Raw genomic sequence first — 18210 nt, 5'->3', positions numbered from 1 at the left:
GAATTGTCAAGAAACTTTGGGTAGCCCTCAGGTAATTGGTCTGATCAAACCCAGAGTCCAGAAAAAAAATGATACAAAATCATTCCAGAGAAAAAGATCTAAAAATACTGCATAGCTGGATCTTTTCCTTCAGTTCTTCACGTCTGTATTCGCTTTTCCCATGATGCCCCATCAATTTGCAATTTAAATTGAAATCACAGCTTTTTAAACCACCCAGACTTTGTAATGTCAGCCAGTCCCTCCCAAGCTGTTGATGGACCATGACAACCAAGTATGATAAAATAATACAGTGACATCAAAGCAAGAGGGATCCAGGTGGGTAGGTCAGCATTTCCCGAAGTGTGAGATATGTACCACTACTGGTTAAAAAAATATTTGGGTGGCACATAGACATGCCTTTAAATGCCACCTAATCACATCATGACAAAATAATCATCTCTCCTTTTTCATTCTATTCAAATCTTCTGATTACATCATGGAGAAAGTCTTAGGCCTATAATGTTAACGCCTCCCTAACAGATTTTGATCTCTCTCTTTAACAGAAAAAAAGAGGCTGCCTCAGGCAGAATGTGGCACAGGCAACAGTATTGGGCTGGAGTCTAATTGCATTGTTTGGTTTTTACTGCATTGGTTTCTATGACCACTTTCTGTTTCTGGCAAGTGATGATTCTCATTTAAGATAGTGATATAAAGTTTCATGTTTAAGTAAATAGGTTAAAGCAAAAATTATGAGTGGACTTTAACACCATGTAAAGGTTATAAAAGTATTTGTAGATGGCACCCAAACGACTGAAGATTGGGAAACAGTGTGTCAGATTTTAGATAGAACTTTGCTGACTCTATGATGGGCGAAGCTTGTTGACAGATTACCCCAGAGGCAAGACAAACCTGGATGACTGCCTAGCTCTTCCACCAATGGTTCACACCCACAGACTCTCAATACTCATCATTCAACCAACCCAGTGGAGCTCTCTCCACATCAAAGCTCTGCTTGGCTTTAAAGGGAATTGTGTCAGAAATGACACAGTTTGTCCTCCTGAGGGGTGGCTGCCTTCTCTTCTCCATCATACCCTTCTCCCTCCAGTCTCCTCTGCACCACCGTCCCAATGTTCTCCTGTCGTTCTGCAGGTGCCAACTAGGCTGGAGAGAGGTCCACCCCTGCCCATCCCTTAGCCTCGCCTTGCAACCAAGACCTCACTCTCCAGGTTGGACTTCTATCTGCACCAAACCACCTAATCAGAGAGGCTCTCACCTCCTGTGCAAGCTACGTCATCTCTAAAACATGAATCTCTGAGCCATCACTGCTCCAAACTGCTTCTCCAGGGGATAGGAGCTCTCTGCAGCTGGGTCACCACCCCCAGCTCCCGGTGCCATAATCAGAGCAGCTCAGAGCTCTCCATCCTTCTACACACTTCCCTGGGCACCAGCCACCTGGACAGGGTAGAAGTGCTCAGAGGTTCATGTTTTAGAGATGACCTTGCTTGCACAGTTGACATTTGAATCATGTCCAAGTTTGAGTACCTATAAAAAAATAGCTTTGAAATAAGTACCTCTCAGAGTCTTTGTGCCTATTTCCTCCTTGTCATCCTTGGTAGGAGAGAACAATCGAATTAAGTCAAATTCTTTCCCTCCTGACAAAATGACGGTCAGACAGAGATTTGGCCAAGTTGCCCAAGAATTTCTGGTTAACAGAGATGTTCGTGCTAGAGAAAATATGAGAAACAGGCCTTAAAGTAGTAGGGATTTTGCCACCACAGAGCTTTGCAGTGACTTAACTCATTTCTCACAGAATTAATAATTCAGATCCCACACTGTTTCAGCCAGAAGTGGCCATAAACTGCAGAGAGTTTAACCAGCCACTTCTAAAAATGGGGATTGATCCTGGGAAATGCTACCTCCACTTTAAGCCATCTCACTTGAGCAAAATGAAAGCTGTTGGATGATTTCATACCTTCATTAAAACCATCAAAGCAGAAATGCACTGCAAAGAGGCTGCCAAGGCAGAGAACATTTCCCCATGCTCCAGCAGCTTTGGAGAAGGTGGGGAGATTCAGATCCTGATTATCTTGCGGGAAGGCATTATGGTGTTCAATTCTGTTTGAAGGAAACCACACGTAAGCCCCCTAAATCTAGCAATGCCATCAAGGCAGCTCCCTTGCCAGGCATGTTTATGAGGCTGGAACAAGAATGAGAAGCTGGGTGATACACACACTGAGTGACACGTGCCTTTTCTGGGTTGGAGCAAAGCTAATTCAATCTTCAAAAATCTCAAGAGATTACCTAAGAACACTGCATTTATAAAAAGGGCCACAAAGATCTCCAGAAAGAGGGACTCTGCCATCTCTCACCAATTTGGGGGGGACCCTGCAGCCTCCAAGCTACAGTAGAACGTGACGGTCCTTTCTTTGGTTAGTTCAAGGATACCTACAGGTAGATGCTTGGCCCGTCAAACCAGGGGCTGTATTGGGAAGTATGTTAGGTTCAGACCCCAGCCTGCTGTCACTTGGAAGGGTCTGAAAGACAGCAAGCCCTTAAGAGATGTCATCATCACACCAGCATCTTCCCTGACTCCCCTCTCCTACCTAGTCCCTATGAATCCATCAGCAAAACCTGCAACTGTACCTTCAGAAGGTACCCAGCACCTGCCCACCTCTCACACCTCCACCGTTACCACTGCAAAAGCCTCCTAATCAGTTTCCCTGCTTCTGTCAAGCAGTCCAAGAGATCCTTTTAAAATATAAGTCAGATCATATGACTCCTTAGCTCCAAACCATCCAATATATCTCCCCACTCGCTCAGAGTAGAAGCCAAAATTCTTGCAATGTTTTGGAGACCATTTTGGCAGTATGTATCTCGAGCCTTTAAACAAGTTCTTCACTGTGACCTAGTAATTTCACTTCTAGGGCTCTATGCTAAAGAAAGAATTAGAGATCTAGGCAATGGAGAGTTACTTAAATAGAAAAAAACAATTGGGGATCAGCAACTAAATGTCCAAGAAGAGGGGAATGGGTAAGCCCTCCACGGGACCACAGGATAGAATGAGACCCAGACACTGAAATCAAGGTTTGGAAATACTTAATGGTGTGGGAACATCTTAATGATGGAATATCGGGCAGACAATGCAGGACTGAAAATTGTGCCTTATGTGTCTACACTACGGTCTTAATTTTGTTTGAAACAAACAAAAGCCCCAATTCTGCCGCTCCCCAGCCAGGTGGCTTTGGTCAAATCTTTGAGTCTCTGAGAAGACCAGTTTCTCCAACTCTAAAAGTGAGAGGGGAACATTTTGGATCTCTCAGTTTTCACTGGTGCATGACACAGCATATACTTTTTTAAAAAGTAATAAACAAATCATAAAAAAAAATTCTTGCAATGCCCTGCATGGATCTGAATGGGGGCCTGGCCACCTCTCTGAATTTACTTCCCCTAACTCACCCCCTTGCTGTGGCCACTCCAGCCGTTTTGCCCCTAGATTTCCCTCAGTCACACCGGAGACCCTGCTGTCCTCAGAGCCTCTGCATTTCTTTTCCCTCTGCCTAGAGTGCTCTTCGCTCAGATCACACATGCTTTGCTCCTTCACCTCCTTCAGGTCTTTACTCCAACGTCACCTTCTCTGTAAGGCCTTCCCGAAAACACCCCGTCTAGAATCGCAGTGCCCCCCGCCCTGCCCACCGAGCTCTCTCCACCCTCCTTCCCTACACTTTCCCACAGCACTTGTCACCATCGGACATAGATATAATGTACTTACTTCTTTATTGACCATCTCCTTCCCACCCCATAGAAAGTAAGCACCACAGGGGCAGGGAATTTTGTCTGCTTTTTTTTTCAACCGCTCTCTCCCCGGGGACTATAGCAGTACCTGGCATGGAGCAGATGCTCACTAAATATCTGTTGAAGGGGAGGCTGAGTCACCGGCACCGCACCCTGTGCTCTCTCACCCAGCCTCCCGAGACCCACGTGTGAAAAGCCTAACGAAAGGCTGGGGCCAGTCTGTAGCCTTGGAGCAGACTCACCAATCCCTAGTCATCCTGTACACCTAAGCGTAGTCACTCAACAACTATTTATTGAGCACCTACTGTGTGCCAGGCACCACTCTCAGCTCAGGGGACACGACCATGCACAAGACAGACAAGATCCCTGATGTCCCGGAGTTTTCTGTCTGGTGGGGGAGACGGTGAGTAAAAAGAAAAATGAACAAGATCATTTCAAATTGCAATAAGAAGTAAAAAGTAAATAAACCAAGGTGGAGACAAGAGATAGAGGGTAATGCGGAAGGTGAGTCAGCTTAGACTGGGTAGCTAAGGAAGGCGTCTTCGAGGTGACATTTGAGCTGGAACCTGCATGATGAGAAGCAGCCAGATCTAGGGACGCTCTGGGGGAAGAGTGATTCAGGCGGAGGAAACAGCCACTGCAAATGTCCTAAAGCTTAGGCATCAGCTCCCCGGAAATTCTCTCTGACCCACCCTGAGTGGGGGCCCCTCCTGTGACCCCATCTGCCAGGAGCATTTTCTCTCTCAGCATATCTTGCTATTGGATTTGTCTGCTCCTTCAATTCTTTAAAGGAGAGTTCTTTTGTATCTTAATTTTTCTAGGACTTAACACAGTGCCTGGCATGCAGTAGGTAGTCAATAAATGCATGCAGAACTAAAGTGATTTGAAAAAACTTTTTTTTGATTTGACTGTAATCGGAAGTGAAATTGTGCAATGAATGTATTTAGAAACAGCATCCTTACAGGGCCACCCCTTTCACCCGCCTCCTGCAAAAATCCCATCTGCCCATTGAGACCCAAATAACACACTATCTCCTCCAGAAGGCCTTCCAAAATTCCCCCAATTGGATTTTGTCTCCCCCAACGCTACGATAGCTCTGCTTGCATCTCTGTTATGGTTCCTATCATCAGCTCTGACTTCTGTAAAAACTTCCCATGAACATTTCATAACCCATCAAACTGGGAGGAACCCAGGAGCAGGACCTGTGTCTTATTCACCTTCAGGTTCTTAGCACTTAGCTCAGTAAAGGAATGACGAGAAAATCAACGACCGATAATGACAGCCAACACTTGTTGGACACCTTCCACATGCTAGAAATTTTCTGAGCACTTTTACATGATATCACTCGTTCAGTCCTACATGTAGGCAAGAGGGTTGGTCCCCATGTGCAGATAGAACTGGGGCACTTGTTGGTGGACCGACACTCTGTGGTAGAACCAAGATTCCAACTCGTTCATTCTGATTCAAGAGCCCGAGCTTTTAATCACTGTGCTGAAACTGTCTTCTGATCTCCATTTTGAGTTCATCTCATCCATGAACTCAGGGCTGCCCTCCTTCCCTCTTTCCGGTGCTCCCTGAGGCACTGCTTCAATGCCAGATCTTTTTTCCACCAGGCCTAGGGTGGATCTGGGATTCCATTACCCGCAGTGAGCACCAAAGACCCGGGGCCCTGAGTAAGCAGGAAGCCTCCGCCTCATCAGGGTCGATGACTATTTACCCACCTGAAGGCAAGCTTGGGGAGCCCTGCTATCACAGACACGCTCTAAATGGGTTCTGTTGACAACATATGGTAAGTCCCAAGGACAGTTTTCCCCATCGGAGCTCCTTTTATGCAGCTAAAAAGTATTTACAAAGACATAACATTGTCTTCCCCTCTTTATACAGTGAAATCAAACTGTCTGAGAAAGCAAGAGTGACACCCTGCCCTGCCGTTATGTTTAAGCCTCACATCAGGCATCGCAGAGGGGAAAAAAAAGGACTCTGCATCCTGAGATTTCAAAAAGACATCCTCTCTCACATGAGCCTCAAAATTTAAAAAACAAAAAATAGAATAAATCTTTGAGCCCCTTTCACGTAAGTTGCCAAGTCCCTAGTGGAAACAACTTTACTTTGGACTTTTGTAACACTGATGCCTGCAGGTATGTAACGACCTATGGAGATACGATATTCACGGGGGAGACCGCTGATTCTCCACCAGCAAAAGCAGTGATGAAACCAACAGTAAACTTGTGGGGTTTTTTTTTTCTTTTAAATACCTGCTATACCCTTTATTCAGGGAATCCTGTTCTTCTGAAGGCTAGACTACTTTGTAAATATTATAAGCAGCAATACTTTTCTGAATGCTCATATTTGTTCTGAGTTTTCCTTTGGCTTGTCTCTTCCAATCATTAACACATCAAAGGAATCTGAACGCTAGACACATCACTGTATTTACTTACACTGGATTTTCTGCAGACTAGTAGTGTTTCTTATGATGTTGGCGCATAGCTCGTCTCAGTGATTTTAGATACTACATTAGACCTACTGGTGAGGAAATTTATTATCTTTTCCACTTCACTTTCATTCCTTCTGATTACATTAAGGAGAAATGTTTCACATTGATATAGTATTTCTTTAACTGCTCTTCTTAGTATCCCCTAACGTCCTCTTTTAAACAAAGATAGAGCAGGCTACAGGCTTGGAACATTCTAGCCACTTTCAGTAGCAAAAACTCAATAGCACTGTTCGTTTTCAATCTACTTATTTTTACAATTACTTTCTAATTATGGCAAGTGATGCTGGTTTTCCATTTAAGGTGGTTTTCAAATAAAGTTGTTTTTTAAAAATATGTATTTTGACTACATTTGCATAATGGGTGTTAGGTTTACAAATGCACAGCACATCTCTAGAAGGATACACAAAAACGGATCCCGTGACTGCTTCTGGGAAGAGGAACTGCGTGGTGGAGAGACAGAGTGGGAAGGAGCAGAATGGTTTTCATTGAATATCCTTTGTCACTCTTGAAGTCTGCACTATGGGAACATATTATCTATTCTAAAATGTACACACTGAACAAAAATCAACCCAGTTCTTTATAAAAATTATAATTTTTAAATGTTAACGTAAACATACAAATTATTAAGAAAATAATAGTAGAGGTCATGCCAGGTTTTGGCAACTATGAGGCGGTACAAAAATGACTGAAGCCTGGAAAATGCTACCCTCCGAAGATGAGGGCGTGACGCTGTCTCTCAGAGAACAGCAGTGAGAGGTCCTTGGGCCTCCACCCAGAGCAGACACCCTGGTTTTCTTACTCGTGGGAGCCGGTGGCCACGAGCACTTAGATGGAACCACGATTAACGCCGCTGATTTCAAAGCTTGGGAAGCCACTCCCAGTGGACTTGTGTCCGGGAAATCATGTGATGCTCAAGCCCCAGGTAACCCAACAAGTCCATCTGGCCCAAGTTCCTTGGAAGCACACGCTCAGTAGTAACCCCTTGCCCCTCTCTCTCTAGGCCGTTATCCTCTGAGGAAGCCCTGTGAGTGCAGCATCGGACCAACAGCCCAGCTGTGGAGCTTGACAGGCAGCAATTACCTCTGAAACGCTAAGTTATTTCCATCACTGTGGCTTTCACCCACCTCATCCAGCTGCCCATGGACTACAAAACCCTGCAGCCCATCCGTGCAGCCCACTAGGAGAGCAAAGTGGCAGCACAGCCGGTCTACAGCAGCTTGGCACTGATTCTGGCAAATGGTAGGCGTTTGACAAATAAATGGATTAACCCACTCTGGGGTTAGTTCTGGAGGGGAGAGATGGTCCCACAGGTTTAGGTAGACTGCGTGACCTTGCAGACGCCCTCCAGCCTGACTCACAGCCAGCGAGCTTACCTACCTGCCCCACACCCACGGCTGAGCCCTCGCTCACAGAGAGGGCGTGCCCTCCAAGGGCACTCATTTCGGGGCACTGCCATCAATCCGGCGCTGTGTGCTTCCGCCCCCGCCCCGCCCACTTTCTCACTCAATCATTCAGGAATGATGCGTGGAGGTCTAACCAACGAGAAGAAAACTATTCTACAGTCCTGCACGCCAGATGCATGGAACAGAAGCCAGCACTGCAGGTAACAGCACCTGTTGGGCATCAAGCATGCCCTGAACCTGTTAGGGACTCTTGGGATATGACTCCAAATATCTGGGCAGAACAGCAGCCCGTGAAGAACATGACCACCAGAGCATCTTGTTGTCTCCTGGTGGTTGTCAACCCACACTTCCCCTCATTTCAGGATAGAAAATGGCATGGGTAACAATCAAAAATCTAAAATGGGTACAGCTCCTTCACCAATCAGAAGAGACCCCTGCTGGCTGCAGAGACAAGCAGGGTCTTAGGGGCTCCCTGCTGGGCTGGGCATTTGCCACCTACTTGCTGGCCCTTTGTAAGGTCCAATGAGTTTCCAGAGCAGAGGGCATCTCTGGGGGAGAGAGTTTCCATCCAATATAGAAGCATCATATCTCAAGGACTTAAGACCCCATCAATCATTAGACACATCCTAATTTGAGAGATGTTAAAAGGTGAAAAAGAAAATGTGCTTCTAGGAATCTATGTAATATTTTAACATCCAAAACAGCTGTAATAATGTGTGCCGGTTGAATAGCACAGGGGCTGGTCCGGGTCTTTCCCCCCTAAATAGCCACATACCAAAGGCCATGGGGAAAGCCCAGTCTTCATTCCAAGCTCTTCCACTGTCCCACCCAGCTCTAGGGGGAAGCAAGGCCAGTTCTTCAAAAAGCCTCCTTGAGCGATGACAGTCCTTCTTGCCCATCCTGAATGTTCCTCAGTGCCTGACAAGAACTGTACACGTGCTGGAACTAACTACTATATCTCCAGCTGCTGCGAGGCTGACAGAGACCTACAAGGCGGACAGAGGATTTATGGACTCAGCAGATCCCTTTAATCAGCGTGTGTGACACCCTCCCGGACAGAAGCAGGAAAACTCCTTATGAAGACGTGTCTGCACAGACACTGGAATTGTGTGTGCGGGTGCCCACGTGTGAGCTGTGCGTGCACACACATCTGTGCACGCGGCAAGCACGGGTCCATCTGTGCCATGTGTCCATCAGTTTGTTAAAGGTGGTAAAGCCTTCCACGTTCATTACTTCCCCTGCCTTCTGCCTTTGGTTTTATTTCTTCTTAAAGTTTGCCTCTCTAGAGTTTGGCTTCGCTCTTGAAATTTGATTTCTTGATTGAAATGAGCTGGATCGGGTGATAGACCTTATTCTGTGCTTTTAATTCTCTTTCTCACTTAGACTATTGCCTCTCGGGCAAATGCTGTGTCTTCTTTGCCTTTCGCCACCCGCCGAACACCGCTGCCACTGAACAAATAAATAACCAGACTTGTGGAGCCTAAAATTTACAGGACAGGCTCAACTATCACAATTTTGACACCAGAGCACAGAGTCAATTATCGCATATTAACTTGCTCTTGTTGGCATTTCAATGCATTTAGAGAAGATTCACTTCCTCTTCACGCTGCCACCCCCACCCCCAGTCACTGAAAACTAGCAAAATGGAGAACACTTTACACAAAATTCAGCTTCCCCTAAGACTTTAAAAACTACTGGACAATGCACAACTTACGTCTCTTTACGAAAGATGAAGGCCCTGAATATTCTGTCTCATAATCAACCTTTGATGCATCCCGAATATAATCTTAGATTGGGAGAAGCATTTTCACATACAGTGTCAGATATCATTCTCATTTTAAAGGTGAGCACATCGACACCCAGAAATGAGAAGTGATTTTTTTACCAATGCAGGAGGAAGGAGAGAAGGAAGGGAGGGAGGGGAAAAAAGGACAATTAAAGCAGAGCTGAAAGTAGAACTTAAGGCCAGGACCCTTCTGTATGTGGAGCAAACAGGGAGAGGGGAAGCTAGCCAGGTGCAGAGGTGAGGTAAGCTTCAGTGATGGGCTCTCCTAGGGTGGCCTGAACTGGGCTAGTTCCAAGAGAGGATTCAGGCTGGGGGTAAGGAAGGTGCAGATTCTGTCTCCTGGTCTCTGGCCAATGGTGCCTCTCTGGCTGTTTCATTCTGCCTTCAGGCACCGTTTGTCACCTCCTGGTTTATCTCCACTTACTCACAGAAAGAAGTCTCTCCTTTTGATTGTCCATTGTCTACCTTATTGGGGCCTCCAGACCTGGGAGGTTATCCCCAGGGGCTTCAAGGTGGGCAGATCATAATGAGATCCACTGCCTGCAACTCTACAACTCTACCTTTGGAAAACACAGTCCCCTACAATAGGTGCAAGGGCTCTTTGGCCATGTCTACCCAGTGGACACTGGCTTTATGGTGGCAAGCTGTGTAGAACACTGGTTAGAGTACTTGGCTGGAAATGCACACATGCACGAGCTCACACACACATACACACACACACACAGCGTGTATGTGTAAATCTTGGTGGGACAGTGCGTGCCAATGACTTTTGGGCCTAAATTTCATCAGCTTGCTTTGGGTCCCATTCCAGATGCTCTCTTTTTGGGTTGCAGTTTTCACATCTGTGAAATGATAAGGGCAACAGGCAGAGAGAGAAGCATCTTACCACCTGCCGTCCTAAGTCATGGAATTCAGGAATAAAGTGAGAGCATGGGTTTTAAAGAAAACCATCTATCCCCATCACTTCTGCAACTAATGCATATTACTTGAGTGATAATAAAGAGTAAAACACATACAGAGAAATGTTCTGGAAATTATGGAAACAGCATCCAAATGGGGCAGTATTACCTTATGCAGAAAGGACCATCCACACACGAAACCCTGGGCTCTGGGGGTGTGGATTTGCAACCCAAATAAGCACAAATCACACAGCCCCTCCTGATGCTAGAGGCTCCTAGCCTTCCTGGGGAAGTGATGGGGATGGGGCTGTTAGTACCAGACCTGCAGGCTAAATGTTCTTTCAGAAATATAAAGGGGGAAAGGGACGGTAAGACAGACCCTGGGAAGTGGGGGGTAGTAGAGAGAGAAGTGGAGCTGTCAGCATGCTTGATGTTAAATAAAACCTACCAAGACTCAGCTGAGAATTTTAGCAGAATCCAAATGTGCTATATTAAAAAAAAAAAAAAAAAAAAAAAAAAAAAAAAAGGCACGGCTCCCATCTCTAAGGTTCACAGCTAAGCTGGCTTAGAATCACACATGCCAAGGTTAAAAATAAAAAGCAGCCATCCCTGAATGACACAGGCTCCGAGAAGGAAGCCTGAGGTATGGTGTTCGGTGGCAGAGCACAGAAGAGCGAGTGCAGGGGCTGAGTGCAGGGAATAGGTGTTTAGTGGAGGGCTCAATAAAAGCCAATGCTCAGAATTTTGCTGTTTTGCACTTAAAAGGCACTTCACTTTGGCAAAGGGTTTCATAATGATCTTTAGATTTTCCATCGAGGAAACCCTGCCGTGCATTAGAGTATGGCCATGGCTGACCCACATCGCGCTCTGCTGTTAGATGTGTTTACCTCTCCCACCCCACGGTCTGGCTCAGACGCTGTCCTCGAATACTTCGTACACCCAGATGGGATGTCTGGGGGTCACAGCTTGGAAAGCACCAGACCTGCCATTCTGTGCCACCCTCCCTATTCCATAGAGCCAACATAACGGTGCCGGGGCCACCCATAGACCAGCTGTGCCCTGCGGCACTCCACTGGAGAGGGGCTGTGTGTCTGCTTCCTGAGGAAGGGGCATGTCCCACCCCTGGTCCCATAAGCCATGACCACTGCAGGCCAGGGCTCCCTGGCAAAGGGGACAAGTTGGTCCTCTTGCCCCAATTCTTACAAATCCAGGGTCCTTATTATGAGCCCAGTGGGGTCCTCCTTCTAATGAAGTTGTCCTTTATCCAATATGCTTATGACTTTCTACTCCCTAGAGGGTTTACTTTAATAAAATTTTTAAAGAATAGCCTCAGCTACTGTGTCAGCTACCATGTTACCCCTCGCCAGTTCCATTACTAGGCAGACATTTCTAGCAAGTCTTCAAGGGGTCAGGCAAATGGTGAGAAATTTGTGACCCAGGTTTTATGGGGACCACATACATGACACCACCCCCAGGGATGCCCTGCTCAGCCCACACATGGGCCAGTCCTACACTTCAGCACCATACAGGGCTTGGGAGGGAAATGGGCATTGAACAGTGGAGGCTACTACCTTCCAGAAGCTTCAGGCTATTCCCAGACACCACCAGCTTGGGTGACTGTCATCCCTGGCCGTGCAGTGGGGGAGTGGACAGTCTGCCTATGACTGGTTGCCCCTATGACCCTAGCCAGCCTTCATCTGAGGTGCCTACAAGTATTCCAAACTCCACACCCTGGCTGCTGGTTTAGAAGCATCGCCCAGTGCAAAGTGTCTCTTTGACACTTTTAGAGCGCTTAGAAAGGCCTTGAGAGGCACACAGGGCAGGGACTTTTCCTGCTGCTTGTGATGGACCAGAAAATCAAGGCTCAATGAATTTTAGGAATTTGCTCAAGCTAAGTGACGGAGCCAAGACTCACATCCAGGGTCCTTTCCGCTATTCAGAAACACTAATTCAGGGTCACAGTGACTGGGAGTCTCAGGCCGGATACAGCAGCAAATACCTGGAGCTCAGAATGAGACTCCGGAAGGGACCTTTGTCATGCCGACACCTCAGGGGATGCCCTCTCATTCGGCCTGAACTCCGGGGACCTCGCCCAAGCGCAGAGCCCTGCCGCGAGGGGGCCCTCTTCGGACTTTCCCTTCTCTGGGTCCGTCAAATGCCAGGAAAGATCTGGCGAGACTCAGGAGGGGGCTGTGTTCAGGCAGCACCTGTCCTGGCTGCCGCTTCCCTGGGCCCTCGGCTTTACCCCAGACGCTGGACACGGAGCCAGCCCTCCAGCTCGCCCCGAGGTCAGGCCAGAGATCTCCCTTCCCTTCCGGCGATTCCAGAGCCAACTGTCCTTCGCCGTTCAACAAACCGGGGCCCGTCTGCACAATCACTGGGAAGTTCTGGATAAATCCTGCTGCTAGAGTTCCCCCACCCCCTCACGTGTCAACCGGAACCCACTCAGCGAGCCGGGTTAAGGGGAAGCGAAAGCGCAGGAGATGGCTCAGAGGACGGAGCCGATTGGAGCCGGGGCGCGCTGAGTGGGGCTCCCCTCCTTACCTGTACCAGTCCAGCCCGCGGCCGTAGTTCCTGTCGAAGAAGTGGGGCTCGGTGCCCAAGGCCCGCACATCCGGGTGCACGCGGATAAACTCCAGCACGGCGCGGGTGCCCCCTTTCTTCACGCCCACAATGAGGGCTTGGGGCAGCCGCTTGGTACCCAGCTTTGGCGAGCCGGAGTGGTTGGAACCGGAGAGGCGAGGGGCGGGCGCTGCAGCGGCGGGCGCGCTGGGAGCGCTGGGCTCGCTGGGCGTCGGGCCCGGGAGATCGCAGGGCCGGGACTTCTGGAGAAGTTTCTGGCCGCCCGCGCTGGGGCCGCGGAGGCAGCGAGGCGCGCCGAGGAGGCGGCTCTGGCCGAGGTCGTCGCAGCAGCACAGGAGGCTGTAACACAGGTAAGTGCAGGAGAGCGAGAGCGTGAAGGCGAAGAGCAGCCTGCGCGCCCTCCGCGGCTGAGGTGGCCCCGCACGGCCCAGGACCCTATAGGCCATGGCTCCATGGGCCCGCGCCGGGGGTCATGGTTTCCGAGGGGGCGCCGGCGGCGGAGCGGCTGGGGCCCTGCGGCCGCCTAGAGGGCTCGAGCGGCGCGGCCCGGGCCACGGGGGTCGGGCATAGGGGGCGCCGTCTTCTCCGGGCGCTGCCGGCCCGGGCGCGCACCATGCCCGGGGATCCCGGAGGCGGCGTCTCCTCGGGGAACGGGCGGCGGCGCCTCCGACATCCCCGCGTCCTGGGTTCCGGGGCTCCGGGCAGCGGGGCGGCTCCCGGCGCTCCTCGGTTCTCACGTGCGCCGGGTTAGAAGCGCGCCCAGCGCCCGAAGCCCCATCCCGGATCCTCGCGCCGCGGCGCCCCGAACGCTCGGCGGCGGCGCGGCGGTGCGGGCGGGCGGGCCGGACGGTGGCGCTGGCCGCCGGCCGCGTTCCGGCTCCTCGAGAAATGCGGGGCCGAGCGCGCTGCCGGCTCTATTTAAGGAGTCGCCTGACGTCAGCCGCGCGGGTCCCCCGAGCCCGCGCCCCGCCCGGGGACCCGGCCAGCCCCTTGGCCCCCACTCTCTATCCCTCCCAGGGACACACCACCCCGGGCCCTCCCCATGTAGGCAGCTCCCTAAGGAGCCCAGGCCAGCTTGGGATGGTGAGGGGAAGGTGTCGAGGCATTTGCTCCTCCGGGAGGCTGGATACCCCCGGCCACCAGGGCCTCCCGACACCCAGGGGTTCGAGACTGCGCCAACATCCAGACCCAGACAGAGACCCGGGCACAGACGCAAGCACCCTGCACTGATAACAGGTCCCACCACACTGACACATGCACGCACGCACAAACACAGGTACACGCGTACCTGAGCGGGATACACCCCCAGACCCCACATGGGGAGGGGAGAGAGAAATCTAACCTGGGCGCAGAAACACCCACAGGGACACTCCCTCTTCCGCCCACCCCCGTTTCACCCAACGGACACTCAGAGCCCGGAATCGGACATCGTGCGGTGTGCGCACGCAGGCGCGGGACTGGGACACACGCTCTGGACGGGATGGGTGGAGGAGCCGAGCGTGAGTGAGATTCCGTGACTATCCATGGAGCTCCTTGGACCCCCGCGCGCTGACTCACACCCAGGCGGCTCGCTCTCACGCCCACGAAGCGTGCATCCCCACCCACTGTCACTCCACCTCTCCCTGGGCCTGGCGGAAGAGCGAGCCCCAAAGGAGCGGACTCCCCAAGGACGGGTCCCTCTCAGCCGCCGCCCCCTAGCGGTGGGCTGCTCCCCGGGGAGCTGACCAGGGTCCCACATCGTCCCTAAGGTCCAGGACTTCTGCACGCAGTGGCACTGGGAGGAGGAAACAGAGGGCGCGGAGGACTTATCCAGGAGCAGTTCCTCCTCGAATGACTCCTAAGTGACTGCCCACAGGACAATTCTCAGTGACCGTGCCCAGAACAGGCTTGAGTGACCAACCCCAGTACTGCCCTGCGCGACCACACTAGCGGATCAGAACTGTTCATCAGACAGGCCTAAATGACCATGGCCAAGAACGCAGCTGGGCTGCCACTCCGCAGTGCCATGTCATCCTGTCCGGGTGTTCACCAAGTGAGTACCCTCGTGAAATGTCTGAGTGACCACCACCCTCACTGCACCCCTCTCTCTCCCCAAACTGAGCATCCTTTTTCAGGGTCCTTCTTCGGGGAATAATCTGGTCAGGCTCTGTGGACTTTAGCCCAAGCTAAGGGAATATTCTGTCCCCAAACCAGACCCATCCCTAGAAACCTTAGGCCAATCCCTCTCTTACAGATGATAATAATAACTAGGAAGTTTGTTTCAAGCACTGGGCATGTGTTAGCTCATTTAATATTCACCACAACCTATGGGATTGTTACCATTATCCTCACATCACGTCGTTTCCTTAATCCTAACATTTATTGAGTGCTTGTTTTGTGCCAGTAACATGCAAATCACTTGGCATTCACTACCTCATTTATCTTCAGCGACAGGTACTATTATAATTCCTAATTTACAGACAGTGAGATTAAGGCTTAATGAACACATACTCAGTAATTGGATGAGCTGGGATGAAACCCTGGCAGTCGGACTCCAAGATTCAAGCTCTTAGTTAGAGTGCTTTGCAGTTTCCTAACTTCCTTTGACTATTCCTCACATAATTCCATCCTAGATCTGAACTAATGTGTCTATATCACTTCTGAAGTCTGACACCTGGGGCTGAATGAGGAATTCCCCAGTGTAGACTGAAAAGCTCAACAGACTGAAAACTTCAACAGGACTCTCCCCTCCCTTCCGTAAACTCTGTTTCTAGTAATGCCTCCCATGACTCCATCATCTTTTTCTTGTAGCTACATCACACTGCTGACAACTCAAGCTTCAGCCAGATAACGTCTCTAAGTGTTTCTTACAAGTGCTGCTGATTAAGGCACATCTACCCCATACTGTGCTTGTACAGTGGGCTTTTTTGGACCCAACATGTAGGTCCTTACACATTTGACCTGATTAAATTGTATCTTATCTCATCATCTCACTCCTCCATTAAAAAAAAAATGTCTACTTGAATCTTGAATCATGACATAGCTTTCATTTATTCAAAAAGAAAAAGTAGAAAGAAGGAATGCCAACAGCTTTACCCTAGATTCCAGGTATACCTTGGGCAAATGGGTTGACAGCTCTGAGCCTCAGTTTTCTCAGCTGTACAATGGGGAGTTATGACAAACTTAAACCTCTTGGGGTTCTGATGTTGCGTAATTCTGATTCCATTATTCAAGGCATGAACCGTTCTATTGGTGTCATCCCATGTCTGTGTTTGATTACAATTTAATTAATTCCTCACTCAAATTCTTAATAAAAATGTCAAAACAAATATGTTGAAAGAAGTTCTAATATGTATTCTCAACAGTTTTCCACATTGTGAGCCTGCTATTTCTACACTTCACTGTTAAAGTTACAAGGTTAAATGTGGATTAATCCACTCTGACAAGTGCTTTTTTCTTTAGGGAAAAAACCATGGATATGGTTATTTCTCATAATTCTGTGCTTGGCTCAACTTTAAAATTAGTTTTGTCTTTGAATTCATAAACTCTGAAATTTCTGGATATTCAGATACATCAGAGCCAGGCAGATCTACCTCTTCAAATTTCCAACCAGAGTAATGACCGTGACTGAGATAAAATTTTTCAGGGAGTGAGACAGAGGACATGCCTGCACATCATCCCTGCCCCTATTTTTTCCAGGAATGCCAGGATTTTCCTTTCGGGGGGTTCTGGTAGGATTACGTTGGGTTGTGTGGTTTGTCAAATAACACTCAGTTAAACAAGACATATGTTTACTTTTCTAACACATGAAAGAAGACACAGATGATTCAGTGCTGATGTGGCTCCACAGTGTTAAGGACCCAGGCTCTACCATGTGTTTCCTCCATCCCCAAATCACCATGTAAGTCCAAGATGACTTATTCATCTCCAGCTGTCCTGTCCACATTCTGGACACAGGTAAGGAAGAAAGGACAGACAATCATGACATATCCCTTTGAGGACGTTTCCTGGAAGTGACCTGCATCACTTCCACTTGTATTCAGTCGGTCTGAACATTGTCACCTGGCTTTCTAGCTTCAAGAGATCCTTTGAAATGTAGTCTTGATTCCAGGTGGCTATATTCCTGGCTAATATGTGGGTGTTTTGTTACCCAGAAAGAACTTGACAAAAACTTATGGAGGGCAATTCATAATCTCTACCGTTCTTAGAGCGTTTTCTCTCATTCTTTTCCTATGTGGTGTGTGTGGTCTGAGCCTAGTTCAAGGGCAGGCATATGACCAAGCCCAGTCAATCACAATTTTCCAATCACATTTCAGTGATTGAAAGCTACTCAGCACTTTCCAGTGGGCATCAACCACAGAACTTTTGTTGAAACTACTGGAAAGAGAAACTTTTTCTTCTGAGATGATAAACTAGTACAAAATAAGCCTGAAGCTTCCAATGGCCATCTCTGCCATCAAGAGGGGAAACCCTGGAGAATGAAACAAACACAAAGGAGAGCGGACTGAACGATGGAGAATCAGATTCCTGATGGTATGTGAATCTAGCTGTGCCAGAAGCATGGTCCCTGGGCTTTTTGCTCCAACTGATTAGTTACCTTTCTGTTACTTGCAATAGAAAGAGTCTTGATTAATACAAAAAACATGTGCCACCTCAATTACAGGGAACAGGGACCATTTTAATACTAAAAAATGGTGAAGGTGGGGTGGGGGCTTATTTTTAAGGAAATACACAGACTACAACTGGAATCCTTCAAAATCTGGACAGTCATAGGATCCAACTACTGTCTCCATCTTCTCTAGTCCTCTTTGTATCTTGTTTTCTTCTGACTCTTAATTGCCTTTTTTTTTTTAACATCTTTATTGGAGTATAATTGCTTTACAATGGTGTGTTAGTTTCTGCTTTATAACAAAGTGAATCAGATCTACATATACATATATCCCCATATCTCTTCCTTCTTGCGTCTCCCTCCCACCCTCCCTATCCCACCCCTCTATGTGGTCACAAAGCACCAAGCAGATCTCCCTGTGCTATGCGGCTGCTTCCCACTAGCTACCTATTTTACATTTGGTAGTGTATATAAGACCGTGCCCCTCTCTCACTTCGTCCCAGCTTACCCTTCCCCCTCCCTGTGTCCTCAAGTCCATTCTCTACTTCTGCGTCTTTATTCCTGTCCTGCCCCTAGGTTCCATTGGTAGTTTGATAGGGATTGCATTGAATCTGTAGATTGCTTTGGGTAGTATAGTCATTTTCACAATGTTGATTCTTCCAATGCAAGAACATGGTATATGTCTC

At 48.7% G+C, this 18210-nt stretch overlaps 1 protein-coding gene across 1 annotated transcript in view; it reads right to left on the bottom strand.

Moving 5' to 3' along the window:
- The window catches only part of HS3ST2 (heparan sulfate-glucosamine 3-sulfotransferase 2), a 93306-nt gene extending 79505 nt beyond the window's left edge, over nt 1-13801 (bottom strand). Inside the window, exon 1 of the mRNA XM_082431115.1 lies at nt 12898-13801. Within this exon, the coding sequence (XP_082287241.1) occupies nt 12898-13382 (485 nt within the window). The 5' untranslated portion in view covers nt 13383-13801. The remainder of the gene's footprint in view (nt 1-12897) is intronic.
- Nucleotides 13802-18210: the final 4409 nt, after the last annotated feature.

This window comes from Balaenoptera physalus (genome assembly GCF_965194825.1).
Source record: "Balaenoptera physalus genome assembly, chromosome: 16".
NCBI lineage: Eukaryota > Metazoa > Chordata > Mammalia > Artiodactyla > Balaenopteridae > Balaenoptera > Balaenoptera physalus.
This window is presented reverse-complemented; position numbering and strand designations above follow the sequence as displayed.